This window comes from Propithecus coquereli, unplaced genomic scaffold (assembly GCF_000956105.1).
Source record: "Propithecus coquereli isolate 6110/MARCELLA unplaced genomic scaffold, Pcoq_1.0 Scaffold5, whole genome shotgun sequence".
In the NCBI taxonomy this organism is placed as follows: Eukaryota; Metazoa; Chordata; class Mammalia; order Primates; family Indriidae; genus Propithecus; species Propithecus coquereli.
Genome location: NW_012150840.1, coordinates 21181747 through 21199520, shown reverse-complemented (window position 1 = coordinate 21199520; position 17774 = coordinate 21181747). Strand labels below are relative to the sequence as shown.

Sequence of the window (17774 nt, the reverse complement as noted above, 5' to 3'; positions counted from 1 at the left end):
CATGCTGTAAATTATTGAAAGTGCTTATGTAGATATGATTGATGGGAATGTATTGACTACAAACCTTTCCCAATAAAAAGCAACTTTTCTTAGCAGATTGTTAAATATTAACTCTCTGTTTAAATTTTATTGAGAAGTTTCCTAATCAGGGAAATATTGATTTTTGTAATGGAACTGGGAGTTATATAATATACCTTATTAATATTGCAACTTGAAGTTTAAAAGCTTACATAATTGGATACTTTCGATAATCATAATATGTAATTTAGGCTTTCTTTGGCTCAGAGAAAACTGCATATGAACCCTTGATACCTTGTATACCTGCAGTATGTACACTTACCTCTTTGCTAACTGTGTTACTGTACATCTTTGCCACCTGATAGCAGTATTGGCTATTATTACATGATTGTTCTGTTATTACTAGATGTTTCGTGGCATCTTCTCTCTTTATTGGGGTGAGAGGTTACCAATGAAAACTGAAAACAAAAATGTGACCTGCTTTTAATTTTGATGAAATACATTATTCATGTTTTATATCATAAATTCATTGTACAAATGGTCATAAGGTAAGTCACCAAAATTTAATTCTAAATGAATTTACTATTTACTCTTTTTTAGGAAATTACCGAAAGCTCCCAAATATCTAAAAGTCATTTTTATTTTTAGCGTGATGGAAAGAAGAAAGTTTTGTTTTGAATTGAAAAGTAGTAAGACATGTTTTGAGTGTGCTTGTAAATGATTTCTTTTGCAGTCATTTATTCTTGCCTGTTTTTATTTTATTTTATTTTAGTTTTTTTTTTTTGAGACAGAGTCTCGCTCTGTTGCCCGGGCTAGAGTGCCGTGGCGTCAGCCCAGCTCACAGCAACCTCAAACTCCTGGGCTCAAACGATTCTCCTGCCTCAGCCTCCAGAGTTCTGAGTAGCTGGGATTACCGGCATGCGCCACCATGCCCGGCTTATTTTTTCTGTACATTTTTAGTTATCCAGCTAATTTCTTTCTATTTTTAGCAGAGACAGGTCTCACACTTGCTCAGGCTGATCTCAAACTCCTAAGCCCAAATGATCTGCCCGCCTCGGCCTCCCAGAATGCTAGGATTATAGGCGTGAGCCACTACGCCTAGCCTCTTGCCTGTTTTTAATGAATCTTTTTCACTCTTTTGTCTTATTTCTCTGATTTGCAGGGCAACCCCGTTGGACAGAGTGGGCTTGGAATGGCCTACCTCTACGGGAGAGGAGTTCAAGTTGTAAGTGTTCCATCTAACATTATGACTTTAATAAGCAGTTAGCTAGAGAGGTGGGGAAGTATTCCTTAAGTAGCTTCCATTCAGCCCAGGTGAAGCTGTTCCATTGTAACCAAAGATGAACTTTTCTTGTTGTCTCTGAGTTTGGCCCACCCCCGTCCTGCAGCCCCCATCTCGACTGTCTTCTTAGGATGACTCTGTTTCTGGCACAATCTCCCAAATGTGTAAAGCTCTTTCCTAAAGCTGTGGAGCTGTTTCTTCCATCTATGTTTTCCACCCTACTAACTGTTCCCACTTAAACATCTCCCTTGCCAACTTCTTTACTCAAGCCTATGAAAATGCTTACATCCCTCCCATTTGGGAGGGGCAAAGCTTTCCCTTCTGCCCTTTGTCCCTTCTAGCAAACTCCTCTGTTCTCTCCAGCTCTTCACTGAAAGCCAAACTAAGCTGCTGCCATACACTTTTGAGTTCTTAGCAGTCTGGCTTCTGCCTCATGTAACTGCTCGCCCTGTACAGGTCACCAGTAACCTCCTAATGTCAATCCAATTGACATTTTGGGATTCTGCCTCACTCGAACTCTCTTCCTGTGGTTCTGAGACTGCAAGCTCTCTTGGTTTCCTTGGCCATTTTGTCTCCTCCTTTTGCACTGCCTCCTCATGTCCGATGTCCCTGGGTTTGTGTCGCTGTTCTCTTATGTGATTTTTCTAAGCAATGTATTCTTTTAATTTGGGCCTGAAACTAAGAGGCTAGGTTTAAGGGTCAATCTATAGGTACTGTGTAACACAAAAGACAGTAATGTCTCATTTTGATTCCTTCTAGTCATTTTAGGATATGAAAATTCAGTAGTAATCTTTATTTTAACTTTTCTCTGTGGATACATATGACTTTTCAAATCTAATAATTATTAAGTGTTTGATAAGGTACACAGGAAAGAAAGGAACGAATAAGGAGAGAATAATTTTCCTTATTTAATATTAGAAAAATGTAGGTTTAAAAAGGATTAATTAGTTAGCAGAAAAGATTGATTGTTTCTTAATTCCTGGTTCTACCAGTGTTTATGCTTTCTAAGAGTGACATACAAATTGCTTCACAAAAACCCTATTTCCTTGTCTTCACAGCCTTAAATATAAATCCCCCATGACTTAAAGTGTATTACCATCTGTGTATTATAAAAATGAGAAGGTAGTCTTTTTTAATGGCCCCTCAAGAATATTTTATGTGTGCTTTGTTCGTTCCTTTTAATCAGTGAATCTCCTAACTTCTCAAGATATCAGCCTTTTGACCTTTCTCATCATGTGACATCTTTTTCTACAGAATTATGATCTGGCACTGAAGTATTTCCAGAAAGCTGCTGAACAAGGCTGGGTGGATGGACAACTACAGCTTGGTTCTATGTACTATAGTAAGTCAGTGGTCCCCAACCTTTTTGGCACCGGGGACAGGTTTCATGGAAGATAATTTTTCCATGGATTAAGGGTGGGGGGGTGGTTTTGGGATGATTCAAGCACATTACATTTATTGTGCAGTCAAACCTACCAGCTAATGATACTCTGCATTTGCAGCCGCTCCCCAGCGCTAGCATCACTGCCTCAGCTCCACCTCAGATCATCAGGCGTTAGATTCTCTTAAGGAGCGCACAGCCTAGATCCCCTGTGTGCACAGTTTACAGTAGGGTTCACGCTCCTGTGTGAATCTAATGCTGCTGCTGATCTGACAGGAGGCGGAGCTTATGCGGTGATGCGAGCAATGGGGAGCTGCTATAAATACAGATGAAACTTGGCTGGCTCGTCTCCTACTCACCTCCTGCTGTTGGTCCTGGTTGCTAACTGGCCACAGACCAGTACCAGGTCTGCAGCCTCGGCTGGGGGCTTGGGGACCACAGTAGTAACATTGGAAATCATGATGGATACACCAAAATCTAAATTAACATATGTTCCACTAGATGGCACTATGATACGGAAATGGGAGCGATATAATTCTGGCTGATTAACGTTCTCCCAATTCAGCGATTCGTACATCTTGTTTTTCATTGTAAATTATATTAATCTGTATCCATATATGAATTTGTATTAGTCAGATTCACATATTTACTCTGTAAGAATTCTGACTTTCATTAGGGTTTTATTCCTCATATGTAAGACTTCTCTGGTGCTTAACTAAATCTTATTTAATCTCATGTGATTTTTTTTGTGTGTGTTAACAGATGGCATTGGAGTCAAGAGAGATTATAAACAGGCCTTGAAGTATTTTAACTTAGCTTCTCAGGGAGGGCATATCTTGGCTTTCTATAACCTCGCGCAGATGCATGCCAGCGGCACAGGTGTGATGCGATCATGTCACACTGCGGTGGAGGTAGGGTCTTTTCTACAGACTTGTGTATAGGAAGTTGATTTACCTATTAAGACCTGTCCTTTTAATTCTGGTTTTCTTTGCATGATTTCTTCTATAGTAGGAATAGGCTCAGACTACCAGCATTGATATACTGAGGAAGAGGGTCTGTTTCTAACTATTGTACTTACTTGTTCAGTTTGTCTCTCTCTGTTAGAGTCAACATATTTACAAAAGCAGATATTAGTGTCTGCAGTATCTCTAGCACCTAGGATAGTATCTGATACATTGTTGGTGTCAAAAAAGTATATTTTGATTGAAAGTTCCAAAGGGGAATGCTAAAATCTCCTAATTGGAAATTTCCCTCTTTAGTTCTCTCAGACCTGGCACTTTCAAGTAACACTGATAAACGCTTAGCAAAATTTCTGAATCTCTCTGTGCTTTAGTTTACTCAACTTGTAAAATGGGCCTGTTAATAGGACAGATTTCATAGAGTGGTCACTCATGGACCTCACCAGAGGATTAAGTATGATAATATACATAAATCATTAGAACAGTACTTGGCCAGAGTAAATGGCATATAATTGTGTGCTATTATTTTTATAAACTTGTTGACTTCCAAAGAGTAAATGAAAGCTTCAAATAAATTCGCAAAACTTTGTGTATATGTAATAAAGCTGCCAGAGATTTAAAGAGCAAACTGAAGTCACTTGTAGCCAAAGTGCAAAAGTGACTTTCTGGCATATCGTTCTTACTTTTCGTATTGGTTTTTTTTTCTTTCCTCTTCTCACAGTTGTTTAAGAATGTATGTGAACGAGGCCGTTGGTCTGAGAGGCTTATGACTGCCTATAACAGCTATAAAGATGGCGATTACAATGCTGCAGTTATCCAGTACCTCCTACTGGCCGAACAAGGCTATGAAGTGGCACAAAGCAATGCAGCCTTCATTCTTGATCAGAGTAAAGTTCATTTTAGTCCTGCCTTGGGTTTAGAATACAAGAGCTGGCCGGGCGCGGTGGTTCACACCTGTAGTCCTAGCACTCTGGGAGGCCAAGGCGGGTGGATCATTTGAGCTCAGGAGTTCAAGACCAGCCTGAGCAAGAGCGAGACCCCATCTCTACTAAAAATAGAAAGAAATTAGCTGGACAACTAAAAATATATAGAAAAAATTAGCCGGGCATGGTGGCTCATGCCTGTAGTCCCAGCTAGTCGGGAGGCTGAGGCAGGAGGATCGCTTGAGCCCAGGAGTTTGAGGTTGCTGTGAGCTAGGCTGACGCCATGGCACTCTAGCCCAGGCAACAGAGTGAGACTCTGTCTCAAAAAAAAAAAGAATACAAGAGCTCATATCAGGTTAACCTGTTTAAAAAGAAAAGCCACAAAGAAACATTCTTTATTGTTGTAAATGGAACTTTATAGCACACGTGCTTGTTACTTAGTCATGAAAGTTATAACTCTAGTTTTATAACTAGCGTTGACAGTAGAAATATATATGACATTAATTTTTAAATTAAGGGCTTTCAGTAAATATATTTTTCAAAATACAGTGGATACCAAAACCCCATTTTGCCAACACTGTAGATTCCTAGAAGTAGCTCAGTAATTAGTCTCTTCATTAGTTTTATCGATAAAACAAGTTTCACAAAGTAGCGCCCTCCCAAATCCAGTGATTTCCCTTGAAGTATTTTATTTCAAACTTGTTTAATATAATACTATTATATCCTAATTCTTTTTTAACTTATGTGCCACATCTTCCCTAGTTTGCAAATGAAGCCTGAAAGTCTAGTGCCTTTCCCTAAATGCCTGATTTGTATTTCATTTATTTTCCTATAGGAGAAGCAACCATTGTAGGTGAAAATGAAACTTATCCCAGAGCTTTGCTGCATTGGAACAGGGCGGCCTCTCAAGGTGAGTGGTTAATTCTAGGATAAGAGTTTCACCTGGGGACCTCCCTATATTGTTTATCTCCCGTGAACATGGAATCATGTCATTCATCACCTTAAAATTAAGCAGAGATACTAACTATTGCTTAACTTCTTTGTATATTATTGGCATTTATTCTTAAAATGGAAGTCCTGGTGCCAGGGTTTCTAAATTGGGTTGCGAAGTCATTGTACTAGACATTTCCATCACGCTGTGATTCACTCTTTGGTTTCTAGTTTGAAGCTAGTATATTTTATAAAATTGGAATGGAATAGAATATAGGATAAAATATTAGCCTAAAACCCAAAAGACTAATCTTTCCCCACTCCTTTTGAGTATTTCTTTTTCAAGCGTACTACTCTCAACATTGTCTATCCCTTCTCCAAGCCTAAACAATGGTTCAAGTGAACTATTTAAAAATATAAATGCATGATAAAGTAGAGCATAATCATTTGAAGAGGAGAATTAGTGAAAGAGGGAATATAGGTTGATTTTCCCTTATCTGAAATGCTCAGGACTAGAAGTGTTTCAGATTGCAGATTCTTTCAGATTTGGAATATATGCGTGTAAATACTGGTTGAGCATTCTTAATCCAAAAATCTGAAATCCAAAATGCTCCAATGAGCATTTCCTTTGAGCTTGACCTTTAAGCATCAAGTTTCAGATGTTGGAGCATTTGGGATTTCAGATTTTTGGATTAGGGATATGCATCTGTACTACCCACCTGGTTTTACCTCTCCTTGACTATTACAAACCCTTCTGCAGAAGAGCTACACTTCTAGTTTATATTTTTACTGACTTTATAGTTTGGCTGAGGGATTTCGTACAAAGTTTGTGTGCTACAAGTTAAAATTCTTTGTTTTATATAAGCATGTTAGAAGGAGGGGAAATAATAGTTTGGTCTTTTCTTAAACACTATTTGTTGGCATTTTTGCATTTAACTTTTGTTTAAGGCTATACTGTGGCTAGAATTAAGCTTGGAGACTACCATTTCTATGGATTCGGCACTGATGTAGATTACGAGACTGCATTTATTCATTATCGTCTGGCTTCTGAGCAGCAGCACAGTGCACAAGCTATGTTTAATCTGGGATATATGCATGAGAAAGGACTGGGCATTAAACAGGTGAGCGAGGCTTCAAAACCAGATGTTTGACTAATATAATTGTGATTGGGGGAACATGTGCCTTTGTATAGAAAATAGACTGTCGAATTCAGTCATATTCTAGGCCACTAAATTATGAGAATGATTTATAATATTTCAGAAGATTGGTCTTCCGTCTCTCTCATCTCCTACCACACACATGGTAATATCTATGGTCTTATATTTGGGATATTAAACTAAAGACAGATTCATGAAAATGGAAATGCAGTGCTGCCTCTATTGATAACTATTAATATTTGTTTGAGAAACTATCTGTTCATCTTCAGCCAAATTGGGAGGAGGGAATTTGTTTTCAGCTTTTGAGAATAATTGAATAATCATGTATAAAATCAGAATAACTCCATTGGTTTTTATAAGACATGATCACCTTTTCCTATTTTTTCCTATTTTTTAAATGAAAGAGACACTCATACCACTGAAAGCTAATCAATCCAGCATCTAGTATAGCTAGGAAAGTGTTAAGTATTCAATAATATGAGGATTGGCTATAATTGGAAAAAATAATTCATTATATTATTTGATAAGTCTTATTACCCTGTTGAATCTATTTGATCATCCTAATGAATAATCCACAGAGTCTTTACGGATCACATAAAGTTTGATCCATGATCTTGGAAAATACGACAATCCAAGAAAACCATTTGAGCCTTTAAGTTAAATTTTTTTAAAAAATCGGAGACTCTAGCCATAATGTTACCATTATTTGAAGGTGCTCTTCTGTTTAACTGCACACTCTAAGGACAAGAATAAAGAATAGCTGAAAGTTACTTATATTTAAATATGTGGGAAAAAAGTCATTTTCAGTGTTTAGCCTTTCTTTCCCATGTCTCATGGAATTCAAGAGTTGAATATTCTTTGACAGTCATCAGGGCATGGAAGAAGTGAGGTTTTCAAGTGTAAATTGTCACAACTCCCACCATCCATTCTACCACATACCTGAATTCCGAACACTCTAACCTGCGCCAAAATTAATAATGACTTGTTTTACCCTTTACAGAAATACGTCTAACACAGGGAAACGCCAGATGCCCTAATATGGGTTTGTAATTAGGCAATAAAGGAGCCTTCTCCAAAGCCAGTATTTCAGGGTATCTCTCTCTGTGGTGGCCCCTAAGGTTTTTACACCCCAAGGCATTGCTCCCGAGGAAGGGGTGGGGTAGGTGAGGGGTGTGCTTTTCTTTTGTAAAGTGTAGAAAGGTTGCTGTGCACAGACGCCTGTTCTCAGGCAGGTGCCTTCCAGGAAAGCATGTATGAAAGTTTGAGGAACTGCACGATAGAGCCCTTAACACTGTCCATGCTAGTACCTCTTGTAAAATATCGAGTGTGTCTACCCCACTTTGAAGCACTGCTCCAAACTGAAACTATAAGTTGCTTACACTGACTGAAGTTTTAAGTACTAAAAAATTAGCTTGAGACTTAAGAGATCACCCTTGGAAATCTCCAGGTTAACAGTGTTAAAGCATAGATATATGGCTGTATGCAGCATATCTACACAGCAAATGGGATGTTGTGTTGGGGGAAAATGAATCAAGTTTTTTAATTAAATTTTTCAAAATTTAACAGTTAGACAATTGAACTTTGCCCAAGTAAAGCTTGGTTTTTTCTTTAGGTGAGGGAAATTCATTTTAAAATGAAAACTTGAAAGGTAAAATAAAATTTCCTAATATGCAAGCTAAATAAATATTTTTACTTATTTTGACAAGAAATAAATTTTTGTTTATTACCTATATTATAGGATATTCACCTTGCAAAACGTTTTTATGACATGGCAGCCGAAGCCAGCCCAGACGCACAAGTACCAGTCTTTCTAGCACTCTGTAAATTGGGCGTTGTCTATTTCTTGCAGTACATACGGGAAACAAATGTAAGTGGACATGCTTCCTTAATTAAGATACAGATGATACAACCTTCTCTGTCCTGGAAGTTTTTATTTAAAAAGTTGGGGATGCGTATGGCAGAGTGTGCTGCAAATGTCAGTTGTCTTCCCTTCTTCCCCCCAGGTGAAGTACCACAGAGCAGTTAATGCAGTTTTTAGGTAGCACTCAGTGGTTCCTACTGCTAAAGCATTTTTCACTGATGCCTATGTTTTCTGGTTTAGTGAAAACTGAGACTTACTCAAAGCAGTTTGAAAGGGTAATTAACTAAATTCAGTAAACATTAAGTCATTTGATTTGATTTTAAGGGACTCAAACCAGCCCCTTAAAAAGAAAAAGAAAAAGAAAAAAAAAAGAAAGAAGAAAATGAACCTGAGAAACTATCCAGGCTATTGTACTTCGGTTTCTTCTGATAGTGAAACATAAGTTAAAAATGCCACCAGAATTTTCTTCTCTAAAAATAGCTTGAAATATTTAAATAGGCTAATGATAGAACCTAGATAGGAGGTGGGTTACCCACTCTCTTCAAAACTACCAGCTTTAGTTAACAATACTTAAATGTTGGTGCTCTTGGGTTCTGCCAGTTTGAAATTTTGTTTCCAATACCTATAGTTCCTGATAATGGATGAACTGGTGCAGCATATAACCCTGAAAGCCCTAAAATGTTCAGAGCGCTTGTTAGCAACAAGGGCTATTTAACGTTAGTTTATTTAGGACTAGAAAAGGATGATGTTTCACCCTTTTGTAATGTCTTTCGGAACAGGCTAGTATGTCATTTCAGCATTAGATTCTAGAACAGGCTTTCTCTCATATATTACACAGATGCAAATGTAGTCCATGCAGCTCCAGCATCAACAATGAGAAATAGACTTCTCCCTTTTGCCACCCTAGCCCATGCCACTGAGGTGTCTCCACAGACAGCACTCCAGGCTCCTGGATGTGTGGGAGTCTGTCCTCCAGTTGCTGAGACACATGTGATGTCAATTGCTATAATTGCTTGGTAGCACGAGCCAGAGTATGCTGCACCCTCTGTCGATTGAAACTATCTTTGTTCCTTTGATTAAAAAGCTGATAGTGTGGCAGCTTGCTGTTTCTCTCTTAGAACTGTTGCAGACTCTTGTCTCCCACAATTTTTATAACCATAAGCTGTGTTTATAGTCTAAGATTTCATCTTGCAGTACACTGTCCTGAGTATATTATATCTTTGCTGGGTTTTTTTAATACAGAAGTATAAAGAAGACAATAAAATGTCCCATAATCCTATCAGCTAGGTAGTCCAACTAAAAAAAAAAGTACAAGAGTAATAAATATTGATGGTAAGAAAGTCAAACAGTACAGTCAAACACAAAACTTCCCATCCCAGGTTCCTCTCCAGGGAACACAGTTAGTGGTTTCTTATTTTTTCCCAGAAAAATTTAGCACCTATACCTACAAATATGCATTAGAGAGACCTTTTAAATATAATTTTATTTAAATAAAGGACTATACCCCATATTTACTTCCTCTATGGGTAAATAGCAGAAAATATCAGGAATAACTTTTTTTAACTGACACTAAAACAATGAAAAAATATCATAGGCTAAGAACGTAACTTTCAAGTTCAAATTCAGATGTTAAATATTTTGCATCTTAGTTAAATCCTGACTAAAAAGCATTATTCATTCAACTATTAAATGTGTGAATTTCTTCAGTCTTCAACTACAGGAGAGTGTAGACTAGCCCCACTGTTGTAGAACAGAGCTTCTCAGCTGGTGTGCCATTACTACAAATAGGTGACGGGTGGGCCACAATATTAATTTCCCATCCTTGGCTCTCCATTGTCCCAGGGTTCCTTTCAAATATTTTCTATGAAAAATGGTTGAAAATTAGTGCATTAGATTGCTGGTAGAACCTGTTAGACATTTTGTATAGTCAGCTATTATAAATTAATAGCTTGGTGCCTGAGACACATTATTTTGAGCTTCAGTTGAAGGCTTTAAAACCTTCTTTTAAAATACACATTGCAAAATGTTCCTCAAACCAATTATTTTTAAGTTCTATACTTATTTCTAATTTGTGGTGTAACTTTCCCAGTTCCTTCCCTGACATTTCAGTGGCAATAATGATTTTTATTATGTTATTTTCATTAAGATTCGAGATATGTTCACCCAACTTGATATGGACCAGCTTCTGGGACCTGAGTGGGACCTTTACCTCATGACCATCATCGCGCTGCTGCTGGGAACGGTGATAGCTTACAGGCAGAGGCAGCACCAGGACGTGCCTGTGCCCAGGCCTGCAGGGCCACGGCCAGCTCCACCCCAGCAGGAAGGGCCCGCAGAGCAGCAGCCACCACAGTAACATCTACCATGTCCAGCCTTGATCAGTGACAACTAAGGAAGTTGTTTGCTGAGAACACTCGCATTTGATTTAGGACTTTGGATCGGTGGTCACCTCCTGGAAGAGGCACAAAGAAGCATTGAATTCCTAAAGCTGCTTAGAATCTGATGCCTTTATTTTCAGGGATAAGTAACTCTTACCTAAACTAAGTTGAATGTTTGTTTCAGTGCCATGTGGAATAACAAGTCTCAGTGGCTTTCCTTTTTTTTTTTTTTCTTGAAACATATGTGAGACACTCAAAAGTAACGTCTATCCAGCTATCTTTCTTGGATCCTTTCGGTCATTCTTTCAATGTGCGTAAGTTCTTATATCAGCCATCTTTAAGGTTTTGTGCATCGACACTAAAAACTGATCAATGTAGAAAGGAAAACTGAATTAGTTGCAAGTTTAATCTTAAACATGTTTGAAAGAGAATAGAACTTGCCTTTTAAGTAAAAAAAGAAGAAAAAAAAAGGTCTTCAAATGTTTTGGAACTGCGATAACTGAGAAACTTACCAATCCACCTGCAAGTATACATATTTAGTGTATATGTTATTTTAAAAGAAAGATTGGCAGGTTTCTTATTAATGGTGATTGTCACACTTTATACCATACTCCTTTCCTTCAAAGACTGAAAGGACTTGTTAAAGAGTTTTTTGTGAACTTCACTTTTTTGGTAATGGAATACATACGTAAAACTTTGTGAACGGAGTCCTTGCACTAACGTGAATTTGCCCCACCTACCGCCTACTCAGTGTAATTTTCTTGTTTGTTTTGAGTATACAGAGCCTTGATCTGGAAGCCAGAGGATGGACTAAATGGGAGAAATTAGAAAACAATATTAAAGAACTCTGGATGGGGTACCAGGATCATAGACACTTTCATAGACAACTTTCCCAAAAAGTTGAAGCGTTTGTTCCCAGAATTTATTTTACTTTGCATTTCTTATTGCACAAAGAACAGATCGCCCTCCTGAATTCTTTAAATATGAAATGTAATTGCCAGGATATGGCATACAGTGACTACCATTATCGTACTAGAACTCAGAGAATCAAAGATGGATTAAACTCAGTGGTTGATGAAAGCCAAAGTCTGTTTGTACTGTTCTATAGTGTTTAGGTACCTTTTTATTTCTTACAGTTTTCTATTACAGTAGAAAGTCAGCCGCCTCGTTAGCTATCATACTCACCATCCTCCCAAAATTAACATTAGGAAAATCAAGGCTACCACACTTCAGAATTTGCTGGCTAAATAGCATGAAAAAAACAACAACAAAGAAAACTGAGAACTTCACATAATCACATAAATGAAACAATTGAAGCTTAAACTGAATTTGTATTTCATTTTATTGTCACATGGTAGTGTTCACCAGCCGGTATCTAGTCTGAGACTGTGCTCATATCTGAGCAGGCTTCATACGCCTGTTAGCATCAGTCTGTTGATACTAACCCTTGATACTAACCTTGATACTAACGTTTATACTTTTTTCCCATAATCCCTCATCTGCCGGAAAACTTGAAGAGTTTATTACTTATAGAGTTATAGTGCTTTGTTTTTTGAAGTTCAGATTGTATTTAGAACTAGATTTAATTGGTATGTAATGAACATACATGAAGGCTTTAAATGTGAAGTTGTATACATTTTTCGTGTTTAGAGTATTATGGGAAACCTGATAAGCAAACTTTCCTCCCAGATAATTGCTTCTGAATTTGAACAGGTGGTCACAGAGAGAACCATATTATAAAAAGCATGTCTGTGAAAGGTAGGAAATTTTACCCTCAGAAGTGTAATGTCGCTTTAGGCAGCTCTTGTAAATATTACGGATTGTTTTGGTCTCTTACACATGGAGATTGGAGTGCAGTTGGTCAGTATGTTGGTGTCTTCACTGCCTTTTTCCCCCCTTCAAATAAGTATAATCCATGGTAGCTGCCATGTTCCATTTAGAAGGACCTGTTTTAATTTATTTAAAAGTTGAAAACCCCTCTAAGGTGACTATCAACCTCCATTTTTTTCTTCTGCCATCCGTCTAATTTCTCCTTTAGCATTTGTATGTCTATCTTTATTTACTTCCTTCCATTAGTACTTTGAGAAAACATTTGTTAAAACAGTGTGCACTACCTAGGCCAGATGGGAAAAATGTAGTCTTGTTCTTCGTGTAATAACAAACTTGCTATTAGTTTAAACTTGCCTTTTTAAATTAACATTCCAAATATCCTTTTCTTGGTTTGTTTCCACTTCCTGTTTTACCATGGGTCATTTGCTACCAGAAATTTGAATGGTATCTTTAAAATTTCTTATGGCTTCATTTAAAAACTGTCTCAAAATACTTTGCTCCCTTTTTCATTTTTGTTCAGAGGACGTGGTACCTAAGCAAATAGGAATTGGGTTTGGTTTTTCTCCTAAAATAATGCTCAGTACTTAGCTAATCAAATGGCATCCATTTGAATAAAATGACAATAACTAAAGCTAGTTAATGTCAGTGACATTAAACTAACTCCAGGATTCAGGAGTTTTAATGTTAGAATTTACACTTAACAGAGTGTGGCTTCATTTCTCCACGGTAGCCCATCTGTCCTCATACCTTTTATAAGTATGTCTTCTTGCTTTGGAGGTTGTTGGCGTTGTTTTTTTTTTTGGTTTTTTTTTTTTTTTTTTTGTTTTTTTGTTTGGCCATTTTTTTTGAACTTTTCCTTTTTGTTTTTTTTTTTTTTTTTCAGGTTGGCTTTGTTGGTTTTTTTTCTTTTTGTGTTTCAAGTTTTTGTTTCTGTTTTCTAGGTGAGGCTTATCTTAGTGTTTTGATTAATAGTCAATGGCACAGAAAAAGCAAATTAAAGGCTTTTTTTCAGACTTCATTATTTAGCAATTAAATCAGATTAATTTATGAATCATTCATCTTGATACTCTTGACGATTTATTACTTTTCTGCATATGAGGTTAATTTCTTAGAGTTTTACCACTAAGCTGTTTTAGCTCTGTACCATTGGCAACTTTTGGAAACTTCCGCCAGTGATCTGCTGATGATCCGATGATTTATTTAATTAAGGAGCTGCTGATGCCTCGAGGAAGCTTAAGTATTTTATATACAGGATTTTGTTTTCTTTTGCTTTGTTCCCCCCCACTTCTTTGCTCCTCGTGTTTGTTCTTCAAACCAGTGTTTTAGAAGCATGCATGCAGGCCTGTAAATGAAAACTGTTAATACAGTTCTTCATGTGTGTAGCATGTGTACCAATGTCTAACTACATATGCAAAAACTTCCTTTACAGAGGTCTGGACTAGCATTTCACATGCACATTTCAAAACAAGATGCTTCAGGTAAACGGCCCCTTTATCTGCCAAGAAGAGAAGGGCTATCTTTGCTCCAGTGACAGCTGGTATTTATTTTGAAAGTGACTCTAATACATATTACATAATATTATGACAAGAAGTATGCAAGAAAAAATTAGAGAAAAAGAAAACTTCTATTTTCATGCAAATATTTTTCATCAGTCATCGCTCTCAAACATGAAAATATACACTTTCTGAATGCTACATTGTCTGAGGCACTACCTGGTTTTTAAATGTGTAGTATTCATTGAAAAGAAGCTAAATTTCTCCATCTACTTGGTATTTCAAGAAAATTTTAAATGATCACAAGTAGAAAATGATTTGTACTTTAAAGTGACTATTTGCACAAGTAAAAACCTGATTTCGTGTGCGTGAGAAGGTTACGTGCATGGAGCCATCTCACATGAGCTATTTTTCCTATTTGGTTTGACGGACAGGCTGACACTATTCTCTTTGATTTAAAAAAAAAAAACTCATGAAACTCATAATGTTGATATGATCAAGATGTAACCACTATGAATATTTAGGAGAGGAAGTTTTAAAAGACATCATAAGCTGGCATTGTGAAGGAACACCATGGTAAACTTTTTTTGTAAATTTATTTTGTATTTAATGAAATGCAGTATAAAGGCTGGTGACGTGTAATATAATTGTGTAAACAAATCCTGTTAATAGAGAGATGTACAGATTCGTTTTGTACTGTATCTTGAAACTTGCAAAATAAAGATTCCACCTCTGGTTACCCTGTAATGTGCCATACCAAGCACCTTCCCAATCAGCCTCCTTTTTTCAACCTGAATGATTTGATTTTTTTAATTGAAACTTTTTGGAAATTAAGAAGTTTCTGGAAAACATACTTTTGGGGCAATTTGAATCCATCTTTCATTTTTAACTACTGAAATTCAGATTCTTATAAGTCAAATATTGCCTTAGAGAGAATATGAATTTGCTAAGAAATGTTACCATCTTTTAAATCTCTGATATCTTTGACTTGAATCAACCTGTCATATATATAGTAAACAAGATTGACTCAAAATTAGCCTGATTATTGTATAATTTGTCTAAAGTTTGCTTACGTATTGCCTTCTGCCAGGAAGTTTTTAAGAGGGCTTGCAGAGATGCATACAATATGATAAAATTTATTTAGAATAAATAAGATCTGAGTAAAGGGGAAATGGAAAAAGAAAATATAAAACCAGGAGTGAACTCTGTACACAAAATGCAAGTTAGAAGTGGGCTACAAATTTGGCCCTCACCTTCCTAGCAGGCAACTCAGAAGAGATAATTGAGGTAAAATGTTCTGGCTTAGGGGCTTCAGATCTTTGGATTAAAAGCCTGCATGATGCAAACTATGGCAAGTGGAGCACTGGATCTCAAATTTTACTTGTGAGAGCACAGTCTGCCACCCCAGATGACATTGACTTACCTAAAATAAAAGTTGTGGGGCAGTCGGATGTCAGAGCCTTAATTCCAGCAGGTTGACCATTCCGCCTGGAGCTGGGTGTGATGCCTATTTTCCACTTAGCCTCTCTGCCAAGTCATTAGAATGAGTCCTCGGTCTTCAGTGGATGCAATTTGATGAGATATAACCTCTTTCCTTACTTCCGTTATGATACTAATGTAGATTGGTTAGACCAGCTTTGATATTTGCTTACACTAATAACAACGTATACATAAATTATATGCAAGTAAAAAATTACAAGTAATTTCTGTAGTAGAAACTATGGAGAAGAAAGAAACAGGAGAAGAAAGATTTTTTATTCTTTGTCTATTTTCTATGAATAAGCAAAATAAAATGAGTTTTAGAATCTACCAATTCAAAAGGAGGTTCTGCTGTGTCATGGGCCTTCTATATTTCTTCTCATGTAACTTCTGCCACTACTTAGAAAGCCATCAGATTGAACAAGCTTATAATTAGATCCTGAAAATTCTACCAACATAGTAGATTATCATTATTATTATATTTTGAACAAAACTCTGATTTTCCTAGAAGCCAAGTTCTTTTTATCTCAATTAATTTCCCCTACACATGAGCTAGTGGTGATGCTTAATTGTGTATTAAATGGCATTTCTAAAATCCCCACAATTTTTTGTCATGTAAGTTGAGTAGAATGTGGTTAGTTAACTGACTTTGGAACATTTCATATAAATATTTTTCGTTCTTGCTCAATCCAGTTTCCTTTCGCCTTCTCTCTGCCTCCCAGTAGAACTTTGTTAAAGTTAGTTAGCCTCTCAGAATTGAAAAGAATTTCTCATAGTCTTGCAAGTAATAGATATGAGACTGAGGTATGCCCTAAGTAAGGAATCTGACTTTGAAAATGAAGATGTCATTGAGTTTTACATGATGCAAGATTTAAATGTGAACAACAGAAACCTCCATTCTCGGAAATAGATTTATTTCAAGATGTGAAAGCACAGATGTGGGTTTCAGAGTTTGCCCAAGTGGGTTTCCCCACTCTTCCCCCATGGCCTTGTCCACTGTGCACTTTTCTTAGGAGAATTTGATTAATTGAACTTTTTTTATTCCAAATGCAATCTTCTGAAATGAATAAAGATGAATCCTGGTCGTGTGTATATATGTGTGTGTGTGTGTGCATGGTGGGGGGGAGTAGAGGAAACCTTCTAGCTGATTTTGTTTCCTTTATGTACTAGTAAAGAATTTACTTGAATTTTCCCAACGTGCCCGTGTACATTATTTTCTTTTACATACTATTTGGACAATACTCTTTGGCTGGTAACATCTTACATCTTTCAATAGATGGAAATTTACTTCCAGGACAGAGAGATGTGAGAACACAGTATTTTCCCTATAGCCCTATTTGGACTCTAGCCAAAGTATGTGCTGCAAGTGTCCACACTGGAGCTGGAAACAGCAGCCTTTATTATTGCAAAAGCAAGAAAAAAGGTAATTGAAGCCATAAGTTTATTTAATTGGTATCTGTATTTCATCACTCATTTGAGACTTAAAAGTAATTGAAACCTCATAACTAAGTGGATGTTTTGTGTACTTGGGTTAGCAAAACCAAAGAAGAATCTATTAAGCCTCACTGCACACAGTGCAGTAAGTTAGGGACAGGACATTCATACCTTAGAGCAGTGAAAGAGAGGAAAGACCTACGAATAGGGATGAAACCCCACCCTTAACTACAGAGAAACTAAACTGCATCCCATTAGACCTCTTACCTGTATATAAAGGGGCTTTGTAATTGTGAGTCACCATTCCAGTGCAAGAGTAATTGTGACACATGGGAGAGAGGCATAGGGAGAGGTGAGGTCTAGACACAAGCGCCTTTGGCTGCAGTTGGGTCTTGCATTCGCAACCTGTCTGCCCTTGCCCCTCCTGAGTTGTCTGAACCCTTTCTAAAAGAGATTAGTGATTGGTCCTAACCCCACTGAATGACCCTAAAATGCAAAGGAAGAAAGAAAAGATGCCATAGAAAGTGGGAGGCCGGGCTGGGGGGAGTTCTAGACTGGGTTCTGGTCCTTACAGTGGGTAGATGGCCTTGAACAAGCCACTCACTTTACATGGTTCTCATAGGCATCATGGCTGGTTGCACTGGATGGT

The 17774-nt window shown here is 37.2% G+C and overlaps 1 protein-coding gene across 1 annotated transcript in view; it reads left to right on the top strand.

Moving 5' to 3' along the window:
* SEL1L (sel-1 suppressor of lin-12-like (C. elegans)) overlaps positions 1-11339 on the top strand; it is a 58465-nt gene extending 47126 nt beyond the window's left edge. Inside the window, exons 14-21 of the mRNA XM_012656277.1 lie at positions 1181-1243; positions 2555-2642; positions 3444-3592; positions 4362-4527; positions 5399-5473; positions 6442-6614; positions 8389-8517; positions 10658-11339. Coding sequence (XP_012511731.1) covers positions 1181-1243; positions 2555-2642; positions 3444-3592; positions 4362-4527; positions 5399-5473; positions 6442-6614; positions 8389-8517; positions 10658-10867 — 1053 coding nt within the window. The 3' untranslated portion in view covers positions 10868-11339. The remainder of the gene's footprint in view (positions 1-1180; positions 1244-2554; positions 2643-3443; positions 3593-4361; positions 4528-5398; positions 5474-6441; positions 6615-8388; positions 8518-10657) is intronic.
* Positions 11340-17774: the final 6435 nt, after the last annotated feature.